Source organism: Lampetra planeri, chromosome 54 (assembly GCF_965212315.1).
Source record: "Lampetra planeri chromosome 54, kcLamPlan1.2.h2, whole genome shotgun sequence".
NCBI lineage: Eukaryota > Metazoa > Chordata > Hyperoartia > Petromyzontiformes > Petromyzontidae > Lampetra > Lampetra planeri.
Window position 1 is genome coordinate 2,069,141 of NC_136160.1, and position 18,223 is coordinate 2,087,363.

An 18,223-nucleotide genomic window follows, 5' to 3' on the forward strand; every position below is an offset into this window, starting at 1 on the left:
GTTTCTGTGATGAGTGATGTTTCTGTGATGAGTGATGTTTCTGTGATGAGTGATGTTTCTGTGATGTGTGTTGTTTCTGTGATGAGTGATGTTTTTGTGATGAGTGATGTTTCTGTGATGAGTGATGTTTCTGTGATGAGTGATGTTTCTGTGATGTGTGTTGTTTCTGTGATGAGTTATGTTTCTGTGATGAGTGATGTTCCTGTGATGAGTGATGTTTCTGTGATGAGTGATGTTTGTGTGATGAGTGATGTTTGTATGATGAGTGATGTTCTATGATGAGTGATTTTTCTGTGATGTGTCTCAAGTTTTGTTCGTTCCCCCCCCCCCCCTCCTTAACAGAGTTAGAGTAGCGCCGGAGACGAGGGCAGACCAGACGGCGTGGACATGGGGCCCAAACGGCGAGCGGCCAAGAAATCGACACGGGCACAGAAATCGGGCCTGTCCATAAGCAATGATGTGACCAGGGAACATAACAAGATGAAGCAGGAGAAACTGGCGGGCTTTATTGCAGACTTTGGCCTGGCAGGTATGACGGGACTTCTGCTTTTTTTATAGGATGGGATTGTGGGGGGCGGGGGGGGGCCTTTTTCCTTCCTGATGGCTGAAAAGGATTGTCAGATTACTTTGGGGGGGGGGGGCGGGGGGCACACGCAACAACTCATCTCTTCTGTCACTGCAAGAGGCCTTTGCGGTGGAGAAGTGACCGAGCATGTTAAAACAGTCATGCCACGTTAAACAATATTCCCCTCTTTGTGCCCATTAGCACAGCTGTGATGCTTTCAGTGACAGATAACATAGATCATGAGTACACTTTATATTTGCGTAATTCTTATTCAGCAAGGCTGTCGAGAAGACCCTGTGTTTCACAGTAAGGGGTGGTGTTGCTGTGTAGTTTTACCAAATTTGTAAAAAAATGTAAGTAATTTTTTAATGTTGACCATGATGCCTAGTACACCTTTGCTCACAGTTATTTTAATAACATCACGGGGGGGATCTTTAACGTCGACTTTTAAGCAGACGGCGTGTATTTACGATATAGATACGTCCGCAATATTAACCATGGCAGTTGTACTGCTCGAACCACGTGTCTCTGCAAGGGATGCCGTGAGATGTTAACTACCTCGCCAGGTATACAGGAGGTCGTCGGTTCGATCTCGAACCTGACATTTGTCTATTTGAAGTTTGCATATTTTCCCTGTGGTGGTGTGGATTTTTCTCCGGGTCCTCCGGTTTTCCCCTCCGCATTTAGAAACACTCGTTCAGAGTATTTGGCTGCTATACATTTCCACACTATGATAAGCTACTTCGTTGAGCTATAATTTGTGGTAGTTTTTAAGTGCGCTGTCCTTGAAGTTGATTGGTCCACACCCGAGACAGCTTTCCTTAGAGCCTAGTCTCACATGGTGTTGGACCAGATGACGCCAAAAGGCATTATGACTGCAGGTATTGTGGTCTATGCAAACATGACTCCTTGTAAAAAAGGTGTCCGTTTTGTTGCCAGATAAAAGGGTAAAAAGCCAATTATCATATTTTTTACTGGCAAATGAGGTTCCAATGGTGTAAAAGCTCCATCGCTGTCCATTGTGCTGCAGGTCGGCCTGCCGCGGCCAGAGGCCATGTGACAGGAAGTCGCTGGTGGTTTGCCGTTGGAATCTGGTGTTTTGATATGCCTCTGTTGAACACGTTGACCAATGCCAGGGGAGGTGCTGTGTCCCTTTGTGTTGCAGTTGAGGAGCATCTGGCCATGATAACCAACGTTTTGAATTCCTACCTCGTTCAAGTGGACAAGGCACATATCAACCTCCTCATGAAGGCTCCGGGCTCCTTGTTGAACACAAATTATCTCAAGTTTAAAGGTATTCGCAGTGCCTATCATGGGGTACAGCTGTTGAACGATTCCCATTGTGTCATTTTCCACGATACGATATGATATTACAGTTCACATTATCAAGTTTCTCTTGAATGTGTGCTTTGGTGCAATTCAGGTTTAGATTAAGAGTGATGGAAAGTTTTTTAACTACGGTTTTCTAAACATGAGCTTTCCTTGAGTCTATGTAACTGTGCAGTCTATATACAATGCATATATCACACACCTGTCAGAAAATTATGACATTGTATAAATCGCCTTGCCATCAACTATTCTGGAAAACGTTTTGCAGAGCACTAAGTCAATGATTAATGGAAGTTTTTTTTGTACTGTAATTATTGTTGTGAATGTTTACTTGTGTTGTTTTATAAATATTTGGCCAGGAAGCGAGAAAAATGTTAACTATTTCCATGTCAAAAATAGTCTCGAGTACCTGCTTAAATTTGCAACCCGTTCCAAAGTGCTTCATGTGATTGTGGGCTGTATTATGTATGTATGTATGTTGAACTTATTTCGCACCGTACGTAGCCAACCATGCTAATCAGAGGTGCGGAAGGACAACAAACTAAACACAAAAAGCAGTTGTAGAGAAATGAGTTTTCAGTCTAGATGATTTACAAGTGTATAGCTCCAGTAGCTTCCTAATATCAGAAGGGAGAGCGTTCCAGATGTCCGCAGAAGCGCATCTGAAAGTACGCAATGCTGTGACCGCCTTTGTTCGATGGGCAGTCAAAAGCAGCTTGCGTATGAGTGCAGTTGTGGGACATGTTCAGTTAGATTACGGAAGTGGGCAGCTTTGAACAAATAGCACGCTCGAGTTTATCATGCGTAACTCTTTTCCATGAGCTTTACTTACAATGAACCTTCTTGCATACTTAAGGACAATGCTTTTTTTCTCTCTGTGTTCTGTTCGTCTTTTGCATCCAAATATGGCAAAGCTGCAATGGTAAGTGTTTACTTTTGCATTTATTTAGTTGCATTCACAATTACTTTTTGTACCAATTTGCCATTTTATAATTTTGCACTTGAATGGCATCGTTTGCTTCCCTCACTAACGATACCGTGCCTCAGGATTTAATGCCGCGTTGAAATCCTCCGAAAGTCGAGTAACCATCAATTTGCGCATTGTAAACGTGGACTTAAATTTTGCGAAGGGGCACCTAACATTTACTTTCTTTTTTGCCTGTCGCATGACCAGAAGAAAGAAGATACGGTGTCTGACGATGGGATTGATAAATCGGGTGAGACGGTAAACGAATGTCCTGAGCAATCTTGGGTCATCAACACTAAAGCGACAAAAGGCAATGTTCTTTCACTTACCTTCAGCACATCACGAAGTTACACTGTGAAATATTTAACCCTCTAATGAAGTCTTTGAGAATTGTCATTGGATTAACGAGGAAGAATAGTTCCTCGTTTCTTTAGTTTGCAATCCTTGGTTTTTATCTTGCAAATGTTCTTTCACACGAGTGCTTAAGATGGTTAAGTTAACTTTGCATTCATTTATTTGAGTTGGACAAAATTAACGTATGTTGTTCATGACAGTGGATGTTAGTCTATCATACTGTGACGAGATGCAATAATAATCCAAATAAGAACGGCTCACTTGTTTACACGTTAGCGAACAAGTAAACAACCCGATTGCTTGGCGACGTATAGCAATTATGGATTGTGTTTAATCACGTGTTGCCTTGAACAGTCCTTCATATCTCCAGCCCTTTGTCAATCCACTGCTGTGCAAGAGCCTACCCATTCCTTGATGGTCCGTGGCCGGTTATTTGAGCATACTTTACCACACTGGTCAGTGCAGATTGGTGATATTGGGCAGTATAGAAGTGCGTCACGACGTTGACTTTGGCTGCTGCGGCGCTGCCTGTAATCGCCTGTTGCGGATGGGTGGTTCACGCATCTTAAGTTGCTGTTCAGGCTTTTAAACCCCGCTTTGCTCCCGATTGCTAGAAAGATCGGGAGCATTCTGGCCGATTTGGTACAAGGTGATGTGCGCCCGTCGGGCGTTGTCCCAATGTCTCCTTTGTTTTCATCGTTTGCAGCGGAGTTGCTGCCTTCCAGCAAGGCCGGCGGTGGCCAAGGCTCCAAATTAATTCTAACCGTGAAGAGGAGACCAGCCAAAAAGGTGAGGCACATGTAATGCATAATGAAGGTTTTTCCAAATTTACCGTTTGTATTATCGGGATGAATAAGATGCACTGTTTCCCTTCCCCCCCACACCAATTTAAAGCACTATTTAGCGCTGCGCTTTAGAATGCGGCATGTGCCATCGCAGGCCCACTTGCAGTGTTAAGCACAAATAAATTCGATGAACATTATTGGCACCGGATACATTCATCGTCACCACAAAGCCATTTCCACCATTACTAAATTCTCCAGATTTGAAACACACTTTTTTTTCTTAATTTCACTACTCTATGTGTATACAGTAAAACCTTGGATTGCGAGCATAATTCGTTCCGGAAACGCGTTTGTCATCCAAAGCACTCGTATATCAGTTGTGATCACGTGACGCTCGGCAGATGAAGCGTATACATGTACTACTCGTATTGCAAGACCTCGCTCGTTTATCAAATTAATATTTATTTAAAAAATTTGCTCGTCTTGCAAAACACTCGCAGACCAAGTTACTCGCAATCCAAGGTTTTACTGTATATATTTTACATCTTTGTTTCTCCGTTTCCAGGAATGTCTAATTTTCGTCATTTTTTTCTCAAAAATTACCAGAGTTTGGTATGCGTCTTGCTTTCCCGAGCTCCTTGTGATCCAGTGAACATGGTATCCTCATACTCTTAGGGTTTTTTGGTAAGTCACATAGGTAAAAAGTAAATAATAAAAATAAAAAATATTAGAAAAAATTATAGAAATAAAATAATTATTTTATAAAAAAAATACTAGAAAAATTTATAGAAATAAAGTATTTTTTTTTACCTACATGACTTTACCGAAAAAACCTAAGAGTATGAATTCTTGCAGTCACGAAAGCTTAAAAAATCTATGGTATCGTCATTCACCACTGTTCTGTCCCCTATTTTGCTATTAGTTGATCTGTGTGCAGTGCAGTCATCCCCACGTATCTGCAGTGCTGCAGTGAGCACAGTCGCCTGCAAAACAAGCTCAGACTTGTCACACACACGCGAGTCCATTCACCGTGAATGTTTAGCCCTCCATTCATCTCCAGCTATGAGACAAACCGGCTCCATATGTGACACTTGCCTGAAGCTCTACACACACGTGGCTGATTTTTGTTGTTGCTGTTTACAAACTTATAGGTGTGCGGGTATCGGTGGATGTGATTGTTCATGTGTGTGTGCGCGTGGGACAACATGGGGGGAGGTGCGGTAGTGTAGTGGTTAGCGCACTGCGCTACCAACCCAGCGACCCGCGTGCGTTCCCGCTCAAGACCAATAACAGTGCCGTGCATTTGGTGTGCGCTGGGTAGACAAGAGCTGGCCAGGTGCAGAGTTGGCCACCCACCTTGTCGTGTGCCGCACCGGATTTCAAAGGTGCTCGCCTTCATGGGTGCTCGCTATGTAACGAAACAAAAAAACCCACCTTTATTATGGGTGTTAAAGGATATATGGGTGATTCTTTCATCTCTTTTTGTCCGATAGCACCAAATAGTGCTCGGTGCTGCGTATCATGCATGCGTCGTATCTCTCGTTCTTCAGGCTATGAACATGACGGAAATGAAGACTCGATTAACGTCCCAGTCGATCAAGAAGAGGACTTCGGAAAGGTTCGGGCAGCCCAGTTCATCGATTTACAAGCAATCTCATTGGTTTGACGTGTGGGGTGCAAAGACAGAGACCCCCTCCCCACCCATATAGCCTTAGCAGACTGTTCGGGCAAGTGCTGTTAGCGAGTACCTTTTTAACGGCAGTACGGCACACGAGGGGGTGCGTGGCCACCACCGCCTCTCGGCTGCCTTTGTCTCCCTAAGTAGCGATGGTTACACATACTCATTTGAGGCCGAGTCGACCTAGCCCAGGACCTGTTCATATAATCGTCACTTGGTGTTGGCCGTGAGCGGGAATCGAACCGGGTGGCCATGTTCGTGGCGCAGGGCAGCTAACCGCCACACTACCGCTCCTCACACATGCGGAGTATTCCTTGAACCATGCGTGCCAATTTAAGGAAAGGCGCTAGCCGGGAATGGCAAAGCCCTCATTGTAGACCTGTACCTATCCTGCTGTTATTCACAAATTTTCAGAAGGGGGGGGTACTTTCACCGACAAGACATCATCAGTGTGAGGGCCCCCACACATTTGAAACCATTGTTGGGTTTGAAAGCAGCACGATGATGATGAGGGGGGGGGGGGGGTGTGTTTTCACATTTATGTATTGTCAGTGGCCGCACGTCAGGGGCCGCACTGAAGGCCATCAGGAGCCGCCAGTGGCCCGCGGGCCTTGAAATGAAGAACACTGACCTAGGCTGTATGTCCCCAGGTTGCTAGACGTGTTTTTAAAGACTCCAAAACTCACATGTGCCACCCCCCGCCCCCCCCCCCCCCCATAGCTCTCCAGTGAGGGTGACATCGCTGCGTCGACAGTGAAACCTACGGGAGTGACTTCGCCGTGACCTGGCTGCATTGTTAGTGAAGTGTTTAAATACGTGTCGGAGACGCTGGGAAACAACACAGCCTCGGTGTAACTATCTACAAGATGAGAGCTGTTTGTTTCTTGGGTTGTGTGTGTTTTTGAACCCCCATTAGTGGTGCAAACTAAAAACGAAACTTTTAATTTAGCCAGGTAAGGCCGTACTGAGCTTCATAGCTCTTTTTCAGAAGCAACCGGGCCGCAAATAATAACTCAAGAGAGTGGCTTATCATGTGGATATTTATAGCAGCAGCTGCCAAATACTCTAAATGCATGTTGATTAAAAGTTTGAAGGGAAAAACCGGAAAACCCAGAGAAAATCCACACGACCATGGGGAGAACATGCCGAGTCCAAATATACAGGCATCAGGGTCGGGATCGAACCCACGACCTCCTGCGTACCAGGTGAGGTAGTTAACATCTCACCACTGCTGCGCGTAGGTGAAGGTCTGCCCTCAATTCCTCTTTGTCTACGACTGTCAATTGTTTGGACGTGGAGAGCCGATTGTTGTGCTTGTGTTTTTATCTTCCATCACCTCCGTAGGCTCTTGAAGGCTCGGGTAACACCGGTCTCGAGCAAAGAGAGGTTCCTTGTGCCCAACTCAACCAGCCTGACCACTTCCATGAAGAAGTACCGGTTCAGCTCCAGGTGCGGCCAATTGAACGCCTTGAGTGTGCACGCTCAAGGTCTAGATTTCATTAGTTTTGTTGCAATTGTATGATTGCGGTGATGCTGATGAGGATGTTTTGTTTTTGGTGGTGGTGTTGATGATGATGCTAATCGTAGGTACAGGCGAAGGACAACAAACTAAACACATAAAGCAGTTATGAAGAAATTATTTTAAATCTAGATAACTTAAAAGTGCATTTCCTCCAGTGGCTTCCTAATATCGGAAGGAAGAGCATTCCAGACGGCCACAGAAACGCATCTTAAAGCACGCGATGCTGTGACCATCTTTGTTCGATGGTTTGCCGAAACCGTTGTGTGGATGACTGGAGTTTGCGTGATGGTTTATGCTCCTTGACAAAATCAGCAAATTAGCTTTGGCCACGAAACGATGATTCTAATACTGATGATAGTGAGACCGATTCTAGCGATGGCGATGATGACTATGAATGGAGCTTGAGCCATTGATGAGCAGCTCGTGAACCTGCTTTTTTTTTTCCGCCCACAGCATGGCGTGGACATCGGGCGTGCAAATCTCACAGAATGGAGAGCCTTTCAACCATCAGCCCAGCATCAACCTGCCCTTGGCCGACGGTCAGGTGGGTGGTTTTTCTGGAAACCTTGACCCTTTTTCAGACCTCCTTCCTCTTGCACGGTGGCGAGATGTTAAATACCTCGCCTGGTATGCATGAGGTCACGGGTTCGATCCCAACCTTGACGCCTGTTGTTTGTTTGGAGTTTGCACGTTGTCCCCGTGGTCGCGTGGATTTTTCTCCGGGTCCTCCGGGTTTTTTCTCTCAACATTAAGAACGTGCATTTAGACTATTTAGCTCTTGCTATAAATGTCCACATTGTACGCCACTTTGTTGACCTTTTGAAAAGAGCTACGCAGCTCCTGTGAGCTTTGCCTCATCTTCCAATACTTGTAAACGAAAACCTTAGAAACGATGCAGTGTAAAAACAAAACTGAATATACAGGTGGGGCGGTAAAACAACAAATCAACTCTTGAATGGCTTGACCCCCGAGTCGCGACGATGTGAGTCCTTGAGACGAATGTGTGTTTTTCTTGGAGCAGGTCCTGTCATGTCCTTTGGACACCCCGCTGGATGAACTGAACGTGAATGTGGACAGCAACTTTCTGCACACAATGACGCAACTGAGGGTAACCATGAGCCACACACTCGCCGAGCTAAATTGAAGAATGTATCTGCTCTGAAGAATGACCACTGCCTGAAGTGTCACCCATTTGATGTATATTTACCTTTTTTCCTAATGTTATTGATGGCCGTATTGAGGTTTTTTTTTAACATGTCCTTGCGCACCGCTGCAATAGCGACAACATTTCGCCACTAGTGGCAGTGACTCGTCCCCATAGGGCTCGTGCCAGGCTCAATACACTTTAAAACCACGTGTCTTATCCCCTGACACACCTGGGTCTGTTGTGGGACAGACCTAGGAGTTATGTGTCGACTGAGTTGACTGGGCAGATGCACACCACCTGTGCTCCTCACCTGTGCCAACCTGCTCTGTTTTGACTGTTAACACTCAGCTTGTTTTTTGTGAGTGCGTGCTCCGCCCCGCGTTGTTGTTGGAGGGCGACTGCCCCCAACTGCTCAGGTAGCGTCCTCTGCCTCCTTCACAGTAGCAGTCATCATTTTGTCAGCTGATAATAGGCTAATGCTGCCCAACTGATTCTATGTGAAACCGCACCGCCCAGGTATGGGAACCTGACTGCACAACTGCCCAATTGCTCGTGGGAGTTGATTTCATGACGTAAATTGCTCAGGCAGGTACTTTTGTTTGGTGGTTCGACTCCCCCCCCCCCCCCCCCATTAATGTCATGCGCCAGGTTCAGCGGTAGTCTCCCACTCCTACACACAGTGAGCAACAATTACCAGATCATCAGTATACACAACGTGGTTGACAATAGAAAGCCACCCCTTGACCGCACCCGGACATTGATCAGCCTCCCATTGTATCTGTTCCAGATCGACATTAGTCTGGTGCCACCACTGAAAGATTCTAGAAGTAAGCGGTCAATCAAGCTGATTTCCAATAGGATTAATTAGAATAATGCACTTTGCGGTGCATTCCTGTGCTCAAATTCTCATTTCAATAGGATTAGCGAAGCACTCAGGGAATGTAAGTGAGCAAGGCTATCAAAGGGATTGGCAAATGTTTAAAATTCCTGAACCTTGCAAGTCGGGTGGAGGGAGCTCACTTTTATTTTTGCCCTCGATGTATGAAGACAAAAGTGTGGTTCTGAACACACCCTCAATTTCCCCTCTTGCCAGTCGGAACCTGCTAATAGGCGGCACTCGAAACAAATACGACTACCAGCTTAAATGAGGATGTTCGTCTTTATCTCTTTTTTTTGTTCCCGCAGGATTATGTCAACAGCATCTGCAGCCAAGTCACGGCCTTGACGAATCCTGAGTCGCGCCCAGGGGCGCCGTAGGGAGGTGCCTGCTTGTGGCCTGTGGCCAACTCGGAAGAGACAATTCACTGTGCCGACACCTCCATGTAAAGTAAAAAAAACAACGAATCCGCAGCGAAGCACAATATATCTGCATTCCGGTGTAACTTGCGTAACATTGCCTGTGAGCACCGCCAAGATTGTCATTGAACGCAATCTGACGCAGTTATACGGTGTTTCTTTTCGATTTTCCGCGCGCAGCGTTGCCGTAACTATTCAGAGCTAAGGAATTGCCAAGGCGGCTACGGGAGGTGGGATTTTGCGTTGTGCCGCCTGCAATGACGCGGCGTGCTCCGTGGCGGCGAGACAGGCCGGCTTGATGCTTTCTCTTGTCGCACGCAGAGTTGGTTGCAAAAACCTTTGCACGGACACGTCTATTTGTTTTTAGAAGTCTGCCTGTTGGCCCAGTTTATTGTTGTTGCGATTAAAAATGTGTGAAAATGGTTGAGCTGTGAATGGCTCCACGTGGCATTCTAGGACCTGTGTTAATCTGATTGTGCATTGCTGGACTTGACAATACATTGATATGCTGTTGATTTTGTTAAATGTTTGTTAATTCCAGAACCTTAACACATCAACGTTACAATGCGCCCATGCAAACTTTTCTTTTTTTGCAACGGCGCATTTCTAAGTCTTAGCAGTGCCACGGGTGTTTTACACGATTTAATAGTGACGTATAAATTTTTATCCGGTCAATCGCGTGGGTGAAGTTTTACAAACATCTCTCGGCGGCTGCGAAAGTGACCAGGAGAACAGCGAGGGGGGGGCACAGCTGTGTTTGTTACCCATTCCATGTCCCCTTGTGTTCATGGAGCATTTGTGTATGATCATGCCTTGGAAATCGAATTGACCAAATCCAAACTCGGCACTCTTCTCACACACCCGAAAGTATTGTGACTTTCATGTATTTTTAAATAAATTGCATAATTTTTTATTTAGACCTGCAGTTCTGTTCTGTCCCAGTGGTTGGAAAATGGAGTCTCGACGGGTACAGCTCCAAGTGTAGAATTGGGCGTTATTAATCTGAAGACGGCATTTATATATATTAACAAAATCAAATATTTCGTTCAATTCATTAAAGTCCAGATGGGGTCAATTGCCAAGTTCTTTTTGTGGAGGGCATTTGGTTTCGCTCGTGTAATTTTAACTTAATACATTGTTGCTCACAATGTTGAAATCCCAGCATCTGTCTCTGTGCTAACTCTGAAAAATGGTGACACATCAGTATGGTGCGCGCGTGGCGGTGAGTGTATCTCAATTGAATGAATTGTCACAAATTAAATGAGGGAATCCCACACAGCAACTGGCAGACTAATACCCGCTTGGATCGCCCTCTAGTGGAGACGACCCTGCCGTTAGCAGTGGCCCACCACCACTGCAGTTTGCAAGTTGTTTCAAATTTCACTCGCACGGTGGGAATTGTTCTCGCCACGGAGTGTACGGCGAGGCGTTGATATGATAGAGCCACACGCGCTTGAGACGGGAGCCAGAGGCATCGGCAGCCGTGTGTGGTACTCCCCCCACACCATACCCCCCCCACCCCACCCTCGGTCGGCACTCGCGTGGAGGATTTTGTTCTCTCGAGCTTTTGCGACGCGCTACTGCGGCATCTTCTTGATTGCGTTGGCAAAAGCTTGAGAGGTGGAAAAATAAAAACGGTTTCACACGTGGCCTGAACCCGTAAGGCCATGCGCGAATTACGAGTGGCTAAGAAAACCTAACGGTGCTCAATGTCCATTGTTAGACTTAGCAGGCTCCAAGTACAGATGCTCCACCCCCCCCCCCCCCCCCATTTTAATTAAGGCCTCATTCAAGTTTTAGCCCTGAGCCGGTGTTCAGCCCTTGTTGTGATTTTTTTTTATATTTAAGTGGTTGGCTGCGCGCAATACAATGTGGATGTCGCCACTTTGCCCTCCCTCGTTACCACAGCGGGGACATTTCTCGTCGAAATCAATTGTACTCAGCTGAACCTCGCCGTCTTAAATGTCCGTGACAGCAGCCGAGTGAGCGAGCGAGATTGTAACGACCATCCTCGCGGCGCCCATCGGGGCGGCCCCTCCCTTGTCAGACAACTCGACGAACTTACTTGGCTGTTCCTTGACAAATGAAATCATACCACATGCGTAATGCGGTAGTAGTATCTTTTTTATTATTCCGGTCGCTGGGTGCGTGTGCTTCATGGTGTGGGGGCTCCCCCACTCAGCAGTAGATTGACAAAAGTCTGTAAGTTATTCATTGCGTGGGTCTGTGTGTGCGGTGGTGGAGCGTTTTGTGCGCTGCGCTACGAACCCAGCGGCCCGGGCTTGGTTCCCGCTCACGGCCAACACCGGTGACGCTTACCTGAACTGGTCCTGGGCCTCCTCTAGGTCGGCTCAGCCTCAAATGAGTACCTGGCACAGCGGTGTGTAAACATCGCCACTGGGGAAAGAAAGGTGGCCGGGCGTGGTGTTGGTCACCCACCCTCTCGTGTGCCGTGCTAGCCTTCGTAGGTGCTACTCGCTAACAGCCCCGAGGCCAGTCCCGTTACGTTTGGTGGGCTATGTTGGCACAAAAGCCCGAGCCGCTGCCTATGATCGCCTCTAAGGCACAGAGAGAGAATGAGGAGAATATCTTGGCAATGCTGAGGCAAAGGGGGAGAACGACATGTAAAATATCTTGAGCGGTGTGTTACTTACGTAATTTACTTTCAGGTTTCCCAAGACGGCAACTCGGTTGGTAATCCAGGACCGGTGATCGTCGCACTTTACCATACCCGCTTCGTCTCGTGTGTCCACAATCAAGACTACCGTCACGCGCATATACCACCGTCTTTGCCGTTCCAGTCCTTTTAATTTTTTAAATGTTTTGTGGTGGAACCAGATAAACGATGCTGTGTCTAGCTATGCCGTGGCTTTTATTTCGTGAGTTTTTTTTCCGCAATTGATGTTGGCGTGGGAATTTTTTAGTATTTGTCTCGAGAGGCTTTTATTTTACGCCGCCGCTTTGGTTGTTGTACACTGCATAACATCGTCGCCGTACGCTTGTTTTCTCAAACACGTGTAAGCGGAATGGGATGTTCATAAAAACGTTGTAATCCTATCTATCTTCATGTATTATTTGTTTTGTTCTGTCAACGTCTGTAAATAAAGCAAGAAAGGGTTAACCGATTCACAAAGCATCGGAGATTTACGCTACACGGGAGGGGGGGCATTTATTTGCTTCGAAGAATGCATCTCTCGTGCCGGCTCCCATTAGGCAGTGTGAACAGAGGGGGCATGTTTTATGTAAGTTTAAGTCGACACATTCCTGCTGCGGAGGGAGCTGGTAGGAACGTTGGGTTGCTCGGTCAATGGCCAGGGTCAACGGCGGCGTGGTGTATTCCGCAAATATGGCCGACTGTGAGGGTGGGCACAAGCCGGCTTGAGTAGGTTAAACGTTGAGTTTTATAAGGGCACCACGGGGTGACCAGCCCCACCACCCACCCAGCCCCTCCCCACCCTCTCCACCCCTCCCATTTTTGGATGGACGACGGACGGACACAATAATCCCCTGTGGGCTGGTGTAACCAGGAGGTTCCTATCAGTATAACTGGCTGTGATGTTTCCATCCTACCTTCCGATGTTAGTAGTTATTTTCCACTCTGGTTTTACATGAACAGGTTAAATGTCTTTACATGAACAGGTTAAATGTCTCACTAACACAGCCACCGCTGCTCGTTTTCCCTGATGTGTCAGTGGCTCTGCGACCTTACATTGACATGCAAATATCTCACAATACATGCAAATTTGTCACTTTAACATCAATAGCCCCGCCCACTTAACCTATGACCTTTGGGCTACAACCCATTTTAAACCTTTAAAACATCCTGCCTCAGCAGCTTTCCTGCTATTTTTTTTATTTTTCTCCTGATGACGATTGCTTGTGTTGCGATCTAAACGTCGTCGTTTTTTGTTATTTTCTTTTAACCTATCTATGTGACTTTACCGAAAGACCCAAGAATATGAATTCCTGCAGTCACGAAAGCTTTAAGTCAAGAGTTATGTTCTATGTACTTTGCGTAGCTGCAATGCAGGGGATTACGTATGCTGCCTCTCACCAGGGGTCGCCAAAATGGTCTTTTTTTCCTCCACGGTTAAGGATTGAGACGTGGGCACATTTTGTGCCACATCAAATCGAACGGCGTGTTGACATTAATCGGGTACAATAACAGGAGGACCAAGACCACCGATAACGAAAATGGATGTAATGGCCACCTCGCTTGTACCCGGCTGTCCTGGTATTTGCCTACGAGCGCCGATTAACGTTTTGTCAAATTTTGGTTCTTTCGGTAAAAAAACCCGAAAGAACCAAGAAGATGAATCCCTGCAGTCACGAAAGCTTTAAATCGAAATTTAGTTTTGTCAAATGTTCTATAAAATTCTACTCTTTTGTTCTTTTGGTGAAGTCACGCCGGGAGACAAATAATAGATCGCGACGTTTCGATCGCAACACAAGCAAACGTCATCAGGTGGGACAACCGCAGCAAGAGCCGGGGCAGAGGTCGCAAACGGGTTTTTATTCCTTACCCGTACCCGGCCGCACCAGGGTCGCAAACGGGTACCCGTTCCCTACCCTTACCCTACCCGAAATGAGTGACAAACGGTGACTCACCAGTGACTCACGGCCTACCCGTACCCGGCTGCACCAGGGTCGCAAACGGGTACCTGTACCCGTACCTGGCCGGGTATCGGGTAGGGTACGGGTATCGGGTTGCGACCTCTGAGCCGGGGTGCTGCTCTCCTCGTTCGGGTGGTGTTGGCTGAACCCCCGTCCCGACTCGAGGTGGAGAGCCCAAGAGATAGCCGAGGCAAGCAACAGTTCTAGCCTGAGGTCCGCGTGTAGGGACATCGACCTCTGGTGTAAACCGTTATCCCTTGTGTTAATAAACCGGCGCAAGCCCTTACTAAGGGCTCCGTCTTCGAGTCGTTCTGCACTAAACAACACAAGGAATGCTTGAGTTGGTGAAACAAGATACCAAAAAATCGCATCGCAATTTTAATCATTGCAATAGCGTGCGCGTTGTGCCGCGCGCTAGTCAGATCTGCTTCTGATGTTTCCCTGCACATGGCTGGGAGCTTGAATCCTAAAATGCACCGGGGGGGAGAGCTTCCACGGCACAACCACGAAAACAAAGTCCAACAATAAAGTCGAGCAATTCGAAGTTGTGCGAGAAATTAAAACGTTTGAGGGTGAATGTTTTTTTTTAAAGCTAGATTAAAGCTAAAGTGGAAGGCAACCATCAAACAATGATTGCGATACAAATGACCAGGGGATATAAATCCACAATTGTGTCTTTAGAAGCCAAGTTAAACGTCGGACATGCCAGAGCGGTTTCCCAGGGCTGCGACTCATCCCGGATGAAGACAGTCCCTGAATCTTGTGTCAAATCCTCTCAGCGCATAGCAAAGGATACATATTTTTGACACATCTTAAGTTGGATCACATTTGATATGAAACCGGCAACCCGAGTTCGTTTCGTAAACCATCACGCAAACTCTGGTCTTCTTTGCAGCGGCTTTTGTCTGGCCATCGAACAAAGACGGTCACCGCATCGCGCGCTTTCGGATGACGCTTCTGCGGCCGTCTGGAACGTTCTTCCGATATTAGGAAGCCACTGGAGGCAATACACTTAAGTCCTCCAGATTGAAAACTCATTGCTTCAGAGCTGATTTTTGAGTTTGGTTGTCCTTCCCCCGCACTTCCGATTAGCACAATTGGCTATGTATGGTGCGAAATAAGTTCTACATGCATGCAAACAATTGGTAGCAGTGATATCAGAGTACGTGCGGTGCAAAAGAAGTTCAACAAACATGCACTCGGTTGCAGTGATATCAGAAATGTCCCTTCCCTCTTCCCCCCCGTTCACCAACCCACACTTGTGATTGCGGTAAAGCAGTATTGTTCAACAACCCCACGAACGATCTGGTGTGGAGATATATTCATCCAACGGTGTTTTTTTTGTGATATACATACAAGCCAGCTAAACTGAATGACAATTTCGAAAGGAAATGTTTTGACGATACATTAATTAAACAATGCACTCCCTGCAAAGAGAATGGAAAGTGGCAGCCTGGGGTTTTTTTGTGTGTGTAGTGTTCACGATTTTCAAGCGAGTGGCTCCCATTTAATTTGAAGCACATGGTTCAGTGGAAAAAAAACTGAGGGTACAACCATCATGACGCGCTGAGGTTTGTGCATGTTTATAAACACCATCGCCGTTTATTATTTTCTGTTCAACGCAGAGTTCCATTTGTTTTTCCTTCATGCCAAGAAGCTATGCAGGCTTGGTAAGGTACAGGACTGTTTGTTTAACGTATATTGTGACAGCACATCATTGGTGTTGGGTATTGCGGATGTCAAATGCACATTTAGGAATTTAAAAAATACACAATTCTCCGTGCAAATCCTTGGGGTTTGCAGATTTCATAAATTGTAGTTCTCGTTTTCATGGCACATCGAAGGAATGCTATTGGTGGGCAGAGAGGCGACGTCTCAGCTCGGCAAGCCTCGAGGCTTCCGACTTTTACCAGTTCGCAGGATAAATCGTTCCGTGGTGCTTCCTACCCATTCGTATCGGCAGCGCAGGAACAATGATTCCATTGTGCGTTATGTCGCTGTTGTGTCAGACATGGATTGCTTGTTTCAGCCGTGTATTTCCCTTTTTTTAAAGAAAACAATAAACCTATCAGAAGTTTCCGTTCGTCGCGTCGGCTTTCAATGGTCTCTCTTTAACTTCATGCCTTCCACGTATCTTGTGCAGCCACATAACCATTGACCGTAACATTTAGAAAACGTTGCAATGTTACTTCCCGAGTGATCTTGTAAGTTGTGCGGTAAATTTCAGTTCCCACACTGTACTCGCATTATTTATTTACTATCTACTTAAATGCGTTTATTCTGTTTTCAACGTGGCTTTAAATGTTCACATTTTTTGTTGCTGTAATCGACTGTAAATATATCCTGTGTAGTTGCCGTTATGCCACGTGTGTGTGAATTTTGTTTTGCTTATCCGGTGCATAAAGTGTGGAGTGAATTATCAGCGTGACTGCTGCAGTTGCCAGCAGTATTCATGTTGTGAAATCCCAATGGGGAACTTAATGAGCATTATCATATCCATAGCGCCTCGGCTTTGCACATTTCAGGCAATGTCCTTCATTCTTGCGCCACCACGACTGACTGTAAACGCCGTTTAAAGCGCCTGCGTTTTGGTGCAGCCTGGCAAGCGGACCCTCCTTCCAAGAGAAGTCGCAGTAAAACGTCGTCACGTACATTGCTTGTAGTTTTCTCTCCGGGCTTAAGCCCATGCCTTTAAAAAAAAAACATCACTTTTTCGGCCTTAGAACATTTTCCGTCGTTAATAAACACTGGTATCGATCGACAGTGTAGTGCGCGAGTGGCTGTGAAAGTCATTGGAGAAGTGCAATTTGTTAACAACACAATAGTGCGTGTATCAGAGTTTTTTATTCGGCGATGGGTATGGTCAGCCAGATCAGTGGTTCTTGATGCTGAATCAGACAGACGGCCTACATTATCCCAAATTGTGCACGTGAATTGAAGCCTCTGTTTCAGCCTTGAAGCTTTCGTGACTGCAAGTATTCATATTCTTAGGGGGTTTTTTCGGTAAAGTCACGTAGGTAAAAAATTAAAATTAATAAAAGTAAAATAAAAATCACGACGTTTCGGAGGCAACACAAGCTCCCGTCTTCAGGTGGAACCGTCACAGCACGCTTGCTGTCGTGATTTTTATTTTACTTTTATTAATTTGAATTTTTTACCTACGTGACTTTACTGAAAAAAACCCTAAGAATATGAAGCCTTGTTCAAGTTTATTTTGCTCAACCAGGTGAGAACCTCGACCAGGATAGGGTCGTTTGCAAGCGACTTGGGGCATTAGTCTGGCAGTCCGGGGAGGGCAACGATTGGGATTAAAATGTGGACTTTGACGGCAGCCACATCAATAAGCCTTCTGTTGCGAATGTCGTCAATAGGATCTTTAGGATCCACTTATTACACCTTGCAGCAATGACCAGGGTGGGCCGCTGGAATCGAACCACCAACCTCTGAACAGCAAGCTGCAAACGTGCTGCGACCGCTGAACCGTGTCACCCCCAACCATCATCAATTCCTCCCACATTAGCAAAGTCACGGGTATTTACTGCACTGGGCTTCCAGTTTCACAATACAGTTCAAAAATCCTATTGTTAACTTACAAAGCAGTGAACAATCTTGCCCCAGCCAACAACATTGCACCTGTGTGTCCCTTCAAGGTCCCCAAGATCTGGGCATGATGCAGATGTTCTCTCCGAATTCCTGGGTCGAGGTTTCGGTTAATGGGTGACCGAGATTTTTCTCGTGTCGCCCCCAGGCTCTGGAACGATATATCAGAGGGGGAACTCCGAGGCTGTGGACATTTTAGAAATGCGCCTTAAAACCTATTATTCCCTTTCCGCTTATTAAACTTAGTTCATTTAGTAAATGGTTATCCTGGTAGGAACCCACTGGTTCCACGGACGCAATAATCGAGGAGGGGCTGGGTGGGGAGGGTGGGGCTGGGTGGGGGATGGGAGGGGTGGGGAGGCGCTG

The 18,223-nt window shown here is 46.3% G+C and overlaps 1 protein-coding gene across 8 annotated transcripts; it reads left to right on the forward strand.

The window, feature by feature from the left end:
• Positions 1-2,529: 2,529 nt before the first annotated feature.
• Positions 2,530-12,768, forward strand: LOC144735270 (uncharacterized). Of its 8 annotated transcripts, none has more exons than XR_013588595.1 (9): positions 2,530-2,816; positions 3,069-3,171; positions 3,922-4,004; positions 5,551-5,618; positions 7,023-7,127; positions 7,654-7,744; positions 8,222-8,308; positions 9,533-9,674; positions 12,313-12,768. XR_013588595.1 is itself a non-coding variant. In XM_078617781.1 (8 exons), exons 1-8 carry the CDS (start codon positions 2,712-2,714, stop codon positions 9,602-9,604), a joined length of 714 nt encoding a protein of 237 aa, XP_078473907.1. In that variant the 5' UTR covers positions 2,530-2,711; the 3' UTR covers positions 9,605-12,768. The 8 variants fall into 8 exon arrangements, 4 of the variants coding, with proteins under 4 accessions (XP_078473907.1, XP_078473909.1, XP_078473908.1 ...); XR_013588596.1 differs by having other exon boundaries at positions 9,533-9,669; XR_013588597.1 differs by having other exon boundaries at positions 3,069-3,111.
• Positions 12,769-18,223: the final 5,455 nt, after the last annotated feature.